Source organism: Gekko japonicus, unplaced genomic scaffold (assembly GCF_001447785.1).
Source record: "Gekko japonicus isolate JY-2015 unplaced genomic scaffold, Gekko_japonicus_V1.1 scaffold2202, whole genome shotgun sequence".
Taxonomy (NCBI): Eukaryota; Metazoa; Chordata; class Lepidosauria; order Squamata; family Gekkonidae; genus Gekko; species Gekko japonicus.
In genome coordinates, this window is record NW_015172614.1 from 152403 (window position 1) to 164205 (window position 11803).

The following is an 11803-nucleotide window of genomic DNA, read 5'->3' on the forward strand; positions in this document are numbered from 1 at the left end:
AAAATAGGCTTTTGCCTAGAGTGGGCTGGCCCTTAGGGGCGCCAAACTGCACCCGGCCCCCCCACCAAAAGCCCCCCTACCCAGCACAGCCCATTCCTGTGACCTGCCAGCCTGTTGGAGGCTCCACCGGCAGGGGCCGTGAAAGGTGCTGGGCAGCTGGGTGAGGCAGCAGCCGGGCAAAGTGGGTCAGTCGGTGTGGAAATCCTCTGGCCACCGGCGGCAGCACCCAAGTGAGGGGGGCAATGCACAGGGGGAGGGGGCGGCGCATGGGGGGGCGCCAGAAGGGATCCTTGCCTAGGGTGCAAAATAAGCTGGGGACGGCCCTGGCTGTGCCATGTTTATTAGAACGGGGCATCTGATTTTAAATATCCAGTCTTGGTACGGTGGTCAGGGAGATTATCTGGGTGCACTCAAAAAATATGGGACAGCCTACTTTTCTGTGAAGGTTAGCAATTTCCCCCAGCCTGTAGCACTTTGAGATTTCTACAGAGAAATCCATGCATATGTTTGTGACTACAGTATCCCGTCAATATGTATATAAACAACAACATATTAAATACCTAACCTGTATATATTTGGAAGCCACGGTCTTATAGATATATATTCGTTCTAAAAATGGGAAGGGTCTGCAGCTCAGTGGCAGACCATCTGCTTTGCATGCAGAAGGGCCCAGGTTCAATCTCTAGTTAAAAGGGATAATAGGTGATGTGAAAGACCTCCAGTTCAGACCCCATCAATGTGTATTTATATTTAGGATTTTTGGCTCCAATGTGCATCACCTTGCACTTGGCCACATTGAACCCCATTTGCCATGTTGACGCCCACTTGCCCATCCTTGAAATGTGCATCACCTTGCACTTGGCCACAGTGAACCCCATTTGCCATGTTGACGCCCACTTGCCCATCCTTGACAGATCCCTTTGGAGTGCCTCACAATCCTCACTGGTTTTCACCACCCTGAACGACCGAAAAGGAAGATCTGTGCCAAGACGTCGCCGCCGCCCGGATTGAAGAACCTCCGCAAGAAACAACAACTAAGACCCTGCCATAGGTGCCTGATAGGTAGTCACTTCCCCTTCATTGTGTGTGGCCCTAGTAAGGTAATAATTGTACAAATGTAAACCGCTCAGAGCCCTTAGGGGGTGAGCGGTCTATAAATTGAAAGTTAAATAAATAAATAAAAAATAGCTAAGACCCTGGAAAGCTGCTGCCAGTCTGAATAGACAATACTGACTGTCCTACACCAGCGGTCTGATTCAGTATAAGGCAGTTTCATGGGTCATCCATCCATCTGTCCGTCTGCCTGCCTACCTATTGCTCTAATTCCTATAAAGTGCCAGCTTCATGAGTCATCTGTCCATCTATCTGTCTGTCTGTCTACCTGTTGCTTTGATTCCGATAAAGTGTCATTAAGGCACCCTGACCTGGATAGCCCCGGCCAGTCCGATCTCATCAGATCTTGGAAGCTAAGCAGGGTCGATTCTGGCAAGTACTTAGATGGGAGACCTCCTTGGAATACCAGGGGTGTGAGGCGGGGGCAGGCTTTATTCAGCCACTTCTCTGAATATCCTCCAGACCCCAGTAGGGATCAGTCACCAGAGGTTGCCATGACTTCTAGATGCACACATACTCACACACGTGTGCACACATGCACATGCACATATGAAAAATATCCCCCCCCCAGCCCCACAACAAAAAAGTGTCATTAAGGCTTACAGCGATCCTATACAAACAAGAAATAATGGTTACCTAACTTGTACTGACTAGTTTCAAATGATCCACTGAATTTTGATTAATGGCACTTAAGGCCATCCATTACTCTCCATGCTCTTGTTAGCTATTAGAAAAATGACAGACACCAACATTTTACCCTTCCCTACTGGATTGTGTCTGTGTGTGTTATCTTGGGGAAATGGCACAGGATGGCCACAAAACAAAATGGTACCATAGCGGCAACTTCCAAGAGAAATAATAACACCAAACAGGAATGGACAAAAAGTAATCAAGTTGGATTTCAAGTATTATTTCTGTACCACCAACACGAAACCCCACCCGGAAACTGAAACCAGAGAATATTCGGTGAATCTCTTCCCACTTACTAAATGGAAACGCCGGGGAGCAAATCGCTTTCAATATTGCTCACAGCCTAAATCCCTACACCTGGTGCTGGGATCCCATTTGATGACCACAGGGCTGCCGCTTAACTGGGCTACGGATCGGGCTGTAAGTCACCTGTTCAGAAAGAGCTGATATAAACAGCAGAGCTTGTTAAATGCTCCATTAAAGGCTGGATGAAGTTAAAAGTGGTCGAAGTCCTTGAGCCATAAAGCTCAATTCAGCTACTTTAAAGACGAATTTTACTTTTTTTTTATTATCGAACTGTGATAGTGAAAAAAGGGATGAAAGGGATGAAAGTAATGTACCACTTCAACCCTCAAACCATTTTCTCTGAAGTAGTTCTATGGAAATCGGGGACATTATTCTAGCCACTGTAGCCTTGCTACAGGAAGGAATGATTCTTACAAAAGAAAGGGCAGGATCCAGCCAGAGCTGAGCACTTTGAAATCCCCTTGTTTTCAATGGGGAATCAAGGAAAGGTACAGCCGGTGTGGAAAGCTCCATGGTGTGGAATGGGTTTTAAAAGGTAAAGGTAGAGGTTTCCCTGGCTTGAAAGCCAGTCGAATCCGACTCTAGGGGGCGGTGCTCATCTCCGTTTCCAAGCCAAAGAGCCAGCACTGTCCAAAGACTTCTCCATGGTCATGTGGCTGGCATGACTAAATGTCGAGGCGCACGGAACGCTGTCACCTTCCCACCGAAGCAATTTCTTGCTTTCGAACTGCTAGGCTGGCAGGAGCTGGGGCCAGAGATGGGAGCTCACTCCATCACGGGGCACTAGGGTCTCGAACCGATAAACTACAGACCTTCCGGTCTGCAGCTAAGTGTCTTAACGCCTGAGTCACCGTGGCCTCACCTAATAAAAGTGCAGAGGGTTGCCGTTTGAAAAGTGAAAAGAAAAATGAGTCTTATAGCACTTAAAAGGACAAAGGTGCAATCCTAACAGCACTTTTCGGGGAGCAAGCCCCACTGAATAGACCTGGGTGCCCTTAGAAGAAGAACAACAAAAAGAGTTGGCTTTTATACCAGGCCCGTAGCGACAGTGGGGCATCTCGGGGCCTGGCCCCCTGACTTATTGCCAAGCACCCCTGACTTCCCATCCAGCCCCCAGCCCCCCCCCAACTTCCATTTTTAAAATTTTATTTGTGGCATTCCCTTAGGGGTGTGTGCGGGGTGCCCCCTGACTTATTTAAAGGCCCCCTGAATTTAAAAATCCTGGCTACGGGCCTGTTTTATACCTTGCTTTTCTGTATCCTAAGGATTCTCAAAGCGGCTTACAATCACCTTCTCTTCTTCCTCTCCCCACAACAGGCACCTTGTGAAGAAGGTGGGCCTGAGAGAGCCCCGAGAGAACTGGGACTGGCCCAAGGTCACCCAGCAGGCTTCAGGAGGAAGTGTGGGGAATGATCCCTGGTTCTCCAGACTAAAGACTGCTATTCTTAACCCCTACACCACAGCGGCTTGCGCCACCACATCACTACACCACATGGGTTAGGATGACCCACCCCAAGGTAGGGTCTCCATCCAGGAATAATAACTGATCCTCAGACTACAGTGATCAGTCTCCCTGGACGAAATGGGAACTCTGGACGGTGCAGTCTATGGGACCACATCCCCACTGAGTTCCCTCTCCTCCCCAAACTGTACTTTCTCCAGGTACTGTCCCCACAAACTGGAGCTGGCAACCCTAGGTAGGTATCTGAGCAGATCTGCTTAGGAGACATTTTAGCAGGTTTATGGTGACAAACATTTTAAAAGGCTAGAGCCCACTGTAACCAAACCCAGGGGAGGGGCCATGGCTCAGTGGAAGAGCACCTGCTTGGCATGCAGAAGGTCCTAGGTTCAATTCCCGGCATCTCCATGTAAAAGGAGATGAGGTAGTAGGTGATGGGAAAGACCTCTGCCTGAGACTTCGGACAGCTAACCCTACTCAGTCTGAGTAGACGGTACTGACTTTGGTGAACCAAGGGTCTGATTCAGTACTAAGGCAGCTTCATGTGTGTGTACTCCTTCTTTGGAGGCTTTCAGGCAGAGGCTAGAGGACCATCGGACAGCACTGCTGATTCTGTGAACTCAGGCAGATCATGAAAAGAGAAGGCAGGAAGGGTTGCCTCAGTGCTTAGTTTTTGTGGCCCTTTCTTACACGCCCAAGGGAATGCTGATCACCACTTTGGGGTCAGGAAGCAATTTTTCTCCAGGCCAAACTGGCTGGAGATCCTGGAGATTTATTTTTTTTTTGTCATCAGGGCGTGGAATAGCAGTCACTGGGGGCGTGGGGGGAGGTATCTGTGATTTCCCTGCACTGTTCAGGGGGTTGGACTAGATTACCCCAGAGGTCCCTTCCAACTCTATGATTCTGTGATTCTAGTTTTAGGGAGGGGCTGTGGCTCAGTAGTACAACATCTGCTTGGCATGCCAAAGGTCCCAGGTGCAATCCCTGGCATCTTCAGCTAAAAGAATGATGTGGTCGGTGATGTGAAGGACTTCTGTCTGAGGCCCTGGAGAGCAGCTGCTTTGGCAGACTCAGTAGAAGGCAGAATGAAGTTTGAGTCCAGCGGCACCTTTAAGACCAACAAAGTCCTATTCCAGATATAAGCGTAAGTGTGCATGCACACTTCCTCTTGTGTCCAATTAACTGCCTCAGAGTCTCAGTCTAACAAACTGTGCCATGTCTTTCCCCAAAGAGGACGAGGGTGCCGAAACAGAAGGCCTGTGTGACCTCCGAAAGAATTTCCTTCGTTTTTTTCCCCTCTCAGCCAACTGTCTTGCCTGTCCTAGAGAAGAGAGGTGCTAATGACAGAAGGAAAAAAGACACGGAAGAGCAACCTTGATGCTTTAAGAGTCTCAGGTCAGACATACAGAAAACACTTGTTCTTTCCTTGGATGGCCCCAAATGAAACCTTTAACAGTTTCAGATAAAAGGCTTCTGAACCGAGGGCTCATTTTCTTCGCGGCAGATAACAGTTTGCAACAACTCAGCCATTCGGTACGAACCAGGAGACTATGTCACCGACTTCCCTTCAGACATTTCTCCTCATAAAAAAAAGGAACTAAACAGGCCCTCCGTAAACCAAGGAAATACAGTTGGTTTCATATGTACTGTGAATGTCGCTGATTCGCTTTCTGAGAAAAGCACCCTTAGGAGAGAGGAGGCCTCAGATACAAGGCAGTTATTATAGGTATTATAGCAGTCATGTGTTCTGCATCGAATTTGCATGTGGGACAGAAAGGAGGAAGCGTGGCCAAGCTTCTCAGAGGCTGATTCTGCCTCCGTTGTTTTACGAAACCCACCTTGGAACAGAAATCCCCCCCCTCTGCATTTCATGTCGCTTTCACTTCCTTTGATCATCGGATTTTATGGAACCCTCTGCATTTCCTGCTGCTTTCACTTCCATTGATCATTGGACTTTATGGAACCCTCTGCATTTCATGCCGCTTTCGCTTCCTTTGATCATTGGATTTTATGGAACCCCCTGCATTTCATGCTGCTTTCGCTTCCTTTGATCATCGGATTTTATGGAACCCTCTGCATTTCATGCCGCTTTCGCTTCCTTTGATCATTGGATTTCATGGAACCCCCTGCATTTCATGCCGCTTTCGCTTCCTTTGATCATCGGATTTCATGGAACCCTCTGCATTTCATGCCGCTTTTACTTCCTTTGATCATTGGATTTTATGGAACCCCCTGCATTTCATGCCGCCTTCGCTTCCTTTGATCATTGGATTTTATGGAACCCTCTGCATTTCATGCCGCTTTTGCTTCCTTTGATCATTGGATTTCATGGAACCCCCTGCATTTCATGCCGCTTTCGCTTCCTTTGATCATCGGATTTCATGGGACCTTCTGCATAGATTTATGGCTGTTCAGGGGTGACTTTGCAGTCACTACGGCATTGCCCCGAGGTATTCGAATGGGTTTTGAGCTGTACTTTCCCCTCCCAGTTGAGAAAATGTGGAGCGAATGCTAGATGCAGAATCGCCCAGGGTATAACTGTCTTGATGTCTCTTTCCCCCCAGCATCCATTTCTGAGTGTCCGCATTCGGGTTACGAACTCCCAAGGGGGGGGGGGGCGGCTTGATTTTTGCCAGAATTGGGACTGATCTCCAGACTACAGAAATCAATTCCCCTACTAGAACATGGATGCTTGGGAGGATGGGTTCTACGGCACTATATCCCACAGAGATCCGTCCCTTCCCTGCACCCGGCCATCCTCAGGCCCTACCCCCAAATCTCCAGGAATTTCCCAACCAGGAGTTGGCAACCCAAGAAGGAATGAGCTTTTTAGACAATCCCCTCCCTCCAACTGAGTCCAAACTTTTAAAAATGGGTTATGTTTGATGATGACTCCCATTTAATGTGAAAGCAGAAGGACAGGAATTGCATTAAGGATTAATGGCTTGGAACAAACCAGCCGTCAGCTGAAGATGCTGGAGGAGGCAGATTTTTACCTGCATTTCCCTCTCGCCCTAGTCCCTGTCGGTTGCTGGGAAGATCATTCCTAGAGTCACAGGACCTGTGCGGACGTAAGGCCATGTGGGGGAAGGAAGGAGATCACTTCCCCTCCCCCTTCCAACTAGGGTTGCCAGCCTCCAGGTGGGGCCTGGAGATCAGCTCCCCTGGAGGAAATGGCTGCTTTAAAGGGTGAACTCTATGGCATTGTCAAGGCCCCTCCCCTCCCCAAACCCCGCCCCCAAACCCCACCCTCTCCTGGCTCCACCCCCAAAGTCTCCAGGTATTTTCCAACCCAGAGCTGGCAGCCCTACTTTCAACAGTGGATCTGCATTTGCAGAAGAGGGAAGATGGGGCAATTCTACCTCCCTCCCCCTGCTCACTGCAGCCCCCAAACCACATGGGTCCCATGAGACAGAGAGATTGGATTTATACCCCGCCCTTCACTCGGAGTCTCAGAGCGGTTTACAATCTCCTTTCCCTTCCCCTCCCCACAGCAGACACCCTGTGATGCAGGTGGGGATGAGAGTGCCCTTTCGAGGACTGCTCTTGAGAGAACAGCTCTGAGAGAATTTGTGACTGACCCAAGGTCACTCCAGCAGCTGCATGCGGAGAAGTGGGGAATCAAACCCGGTTCTCCCAGATTAGAGTCCAAGCTCCTAACCACTACACCAAACTGGCTACAAAATGAACTGCTGGAGGTAGAGTCCATGCATCTTCTATTGACAGTGAGCTGGACCTGAGCAACTGTTTAGAGCACAAAGGGAAATGGGGATAATTTTCAGCCCTATGGGTTTTCATGTGCTTTATTTATACCTTATACCCTTTCACCCCCTTTGAATCAAAATCCCTTCAAAATACTTTTAAAATGGCCTTCTTTGTCTTAAATGGGGCATAAGCATAAATGTGGCACCATTTGGACTACTGCCTTGAATGGAAACGGTTTCATATAACTGGGGTCTAACTGATTCCCAGTGTCATAGGCCTCCATATGGCAAAAGACAGCAGTCAGCACTATCACTGTAGGGCAGGGATCACCAGCCTTCTAGATCCTGTGGGTACCTTTCGAATTTGATATAAGGTGTAGAAGGTGAAGCAGTGACACACAGAGACAAAGCCCAAGTGCAGGGGGACGCAAGAGGGTTGCCAACCTCCAGGTGGTTCCTGGAGATCTCCTGGGATTGCAGCTGATTTCCAGGCAGGCCCGTAGCTACGGTGGGGCTTTTGGGGGCTCCGTCTCCGCAAGAATTCCTCCTGTGAATGCTTTTTTTTCAATCATGTTAACACATTTTTAAAGGCATGTGTGCCTTTAAGCTGAGTGGGGTGCTGTGGTTAACTATTTCCTGCACTGAGCAAGGGGGTTAGAGTAGGTGACCTCTAGGATCCCTTCTAACTCTGCGTCCAGAAACTGGTCTCCTTTAAGAGAGTTTTCCTGCCAAAGTGTTAGCTTTCTTGACTACAGAAGTCATCACCCCCACCTGCTGGCCTGTTATCAGAATTGTTGCTGAGGCTGGCAGGAGTGATTCACTTGCAGCAGCTGAGAACTGTGGTTGACGACTTGCAATTTAGAGATCTATCCTGGTAACAGCTTTCTGTTGGCTAAATGGCTTTTCTTTCTTCACTGAAAACTTCAGCCCCACCAGGGGGAAAAAAAACCCCCCCCCACAAGCCACAAAATTCTGGCTTTGGCTCTGTCTCCAGGTGACAGAGATGAGTCCCCCCGGAGACAATGGCTGCTTTGGAAGCAGGCATTATACCCTGCTGAGGTCCCTGCCCTTCCCAAATCCTGCCCTCCTCAGGCTCCCCCCCCCCCGAATCTCCAGGTATTCCTCAACCTGGAGCTGGCAACCCTAGGAAAAAGGAGCGTGAGAGAGAAAAAAGTATTCCTCAACCTGGAGCTGGCAACCCTAGGAAAAAGGAGCGTGAGAGAGAAAAAAGCCACTCCTGTAGTTGCAGCTTTCACTGAAACACTGCCATTTTAATTGGCACAGCCCATCAGATCTCCAGTGTCCAATCAGAAGTCCTGCTGGGTGGGAGCCCCACTTGGTCCCACCCACTTTCTGAAAATACTTGGCAGGCACCAGGAAAGGTAGCCATGGGTTCCATGGTGCCCGGAGCCACCGTGTCAGGGACCACTGCTGTAAAGGGAATCCATGACATATGAAGCGACATATCTATGCAAGAAATATAGTAGGTATTATGATCATTATTATTATTGCTCTCTGGGCATCCCTAGATGCAACAAAATACATATATATACAAGAGCATCACATAGAAGTCATGGCGGTGGCATGCAGACACCAAAATCGTCAAAATTTGCAACCTGCAATAATACCTTTGGTTGAATTGCTCCAACGGTTACCTTCAGAATAATGGGATAAAGTCAAGAGATTGACACACGAACCGCCGGCACCGGATCCGAAAACGGTGATTCTCAGCGGGTCGCCACCAAAGAACCCAATGTTTTCACTAGTCCACCTCAAGGCCTGAATGAGGTCAAGGAGGCCATAGTTGCCCTTGGCTGCTTGGTCCCCCGTGCTCAAGAAACCTGCAAGTGAAAGAGAGGAGGGGAAAAAGGAGGAAAAAGGTATTTAGGGCTTGGCTCCTTTCCAGATGATGCATGTCGTACAGTTATCGTCTCACTCCTGCTTTCGAATGTAACGGGAGTTAAGTGCTGTGTAAATACATTGTGCTCTTTATCCACTTGGCAACAATTTTACAAGTGACTCATCATCCCAACTACAAATCCTTTGGTGTTTATTATAATAACGTTATGCATGACAAACGACGGCATGCATTATGCAGGCCCCTCTGAAGAATATAGGCTGCGTTCGGTATCAAATGGAACGCTAACTTCTTCCACAATCTGTTTTGCGAGGGGCTCCTGCCCCCCCCCCGCACGTCCAACCTCATTGGGCCAAACGGGATGACGTGCCATGTGCATTCTGCATCGAGCGGAAGGGGAAGCACGTCCATGTCCTGGCGATCGTGATGACGCACGGGGAGATGTTCTCTGTCCTGTGGGCACCTTTGGAATTCTGACCAGCCATGGCAGACACACTCCTTGTGCTGTGGTGGTGGCAGCTGCCAAAGCAATGTATTTAAACATCTGCACAGCCCATCAAATGTCCAATGGTCTATAAGTGGCGTTGTTGGGCGAAAGTGCCTCCCGACTCCATCCTCGGGTTGCCATTCCCCTGGTGGGCCAGGGGACCCCCCAATTTAGGGCCCCCCAATCCCGGGGGAAGCGCCATCCCCGAGAAGCCCCCTCCTGGTGCTGCTGGTGTGATGATGTCACCCGGGAATGACACCACTGCATTTCTGATGCCAGGGGCAACGCTGTAGGTTTTGGGCAAAACCCTATGGTTTTGAATGTGATGATGTCACCCGGGAATGACGCCATTGCATTTCTGATGCCATGGGCAACGCTGTAGGTTTTGGGCAAAACTCTATGGTTTTGAGGCCCCAAAAACCCATACCGTTTTGCCCAAAACCTAGAGCATCCCCCCTAATGTCAGAAACACAATGATGTCACTTCTAGATGATGTCATTGCGGCACGCACGCTTCACACATGTGCCAGAAGAACTACAGGAGGAATCAGGAGTCCCCCTCACTGGTAGCTAGGCAGGACTTGGCAACCCTACCCAACCCACTTTCTAAAAACACTTTGTGGGCACCAGGAAAGGTGATCTCTGCACGAGGCCATCCCCATATTTCCTACAGGTTTGCTTTTTCCACACGAATGTCCATGTTCAAGAGACAACCCCATTTGATTAAACTGGCGAAGCGCCGTTGCACGGTTGTCAGTTACTCCGTTAAACAAAACTTAGTCAGCATCTCAGTTGAACTATTGAAATCAATTCATCAGTTACATTTCCATGTAACCAAACCCAAAAGACAGACCTCCCACTATCCAAACTCCAAAGACAACAAAACTGGGGCCAATATCAGTCCAATAATACACTCTTAAACATTAGTTATGTATGCTAATACAATTACTTTTATACTTGATTACAGTATCTAAGTATACAAAATATTCACAAGGTATACAACCCAATCATACAATATCTTAATGTGATACAATAACACGGTAATACAACAAAATGTAAGTTGCTGCCAACAGCCAGAAGATACTAGTGGAATTCCAAAACATGTGCTCTTAACAGTCCAAAGAATGTAGAGCTTGACAAAGCAGCCAGCTTATGCTTGGTTTCGTCTCTTAACTTCCATGTAAAACAGGGAAAAAACAGCATTCGTCCCTGTTTTTAGATGCATACCTATACCACTCAGTAGAGGTATTCTTTCGAGTGTGAAGGTGAAAGAGCAGGGTCTCTTCTAAGAAGGTACCTGCTGCACATAGATTTGTAAACACTTTCTGATGAGAATAATTTACACGCACACACACACAGAGCAGCTGCCCAATTAATGACACCTTTTTAACGTATCAAAAATAATTGATGAGTACCGCAGTGGCTAGGAGCTGCGGTGGCTCAAGTGGTTAAGATGGCCTATACCACCGCAAGCCCTTCCTCAGTAGAGGTATTCTTTCTAGTGTGAAGGTGAAGGAGCAAGGTCTCTTCCAAGAAGGCACCTGCTGCAGATAGATTTGTAAACACTTTACAATGAGAATAATTTATACGCACACATACAGCAGCTGCCCAATTAATGACACCTTTTTAACGTATCAAAAATAATTGATGAGTACCGCAGTGGCTGAACATCGATATCCTAGGAATCAGTGAACTAAAGTGGACAGGAATGGGCGAAGATGAGCACCGCAACCCTAGAGTCGGACTCGACTGGCTTTCGAGCAAGGGAACCTTTACCTTTACCGCAGTGGCAGCTCTGTTTCAATGAATGTTTTCGTTCCACCCTCATCTAAAACAGAGTTACATAGATGGTTGTGTGTGTACTTATTGGTAATCCATGGGATAGACTCTACCCGCTTCCCAGAAGGCAAATAGGAAGCTCTCACGGTGTAACCCGAGTGTTTCCTAATACCAGTGATTTCTACCTCCTGAGAGCGCAGCTAAGTCCTTAAACACTGCAATCCTAAACACTGGGGTTAGAAGGATGTGGCTCTGTTTAGAATTGCACTGCTAGAGAGCAATCCTAAGCAGGTTTACTCAGAGGTAAGTCCCATATTATTCAATAGGGCTTACTCCCAGGAAAGTGTCCTTAGGATTGCAGCCTTAGTTCCTTGCCTCTGACACGCCCAACTTTTTGATCTGGTCTCT

General features: G+C 48.2%; 1 protein-coding gene across 1 annotated transcript in view; it reads right to left on the reverse strand.

Annotated features, from left to right (window-relative positions):
* Positions 1-9359, reverse strand: part of LOC107119186 (neuroligin-1) — a gene marked incomplete at its 3' end in the record, with an annotated part of 13341 nt that extends 3982 nt beyond the window's left edge. Inside the window, exons 1-2 of the mRNA XM_015421642.1 lie at positions 9293-9359; positions 8928-9113 (exon numbers count right to left, since the gene is read on the reverse strand). Of these exons, the coding sequence (XP_015277128.1) occupies positions 8928-9113; positions 9293-9359 (253 nt within the window). The remainder of the gene's footprint in view (positions 1-8927; positions 9114-9292) is intronic.
* Between the last annotated feature and the right edge of the window lie 2444 nt (positions 9360-11803).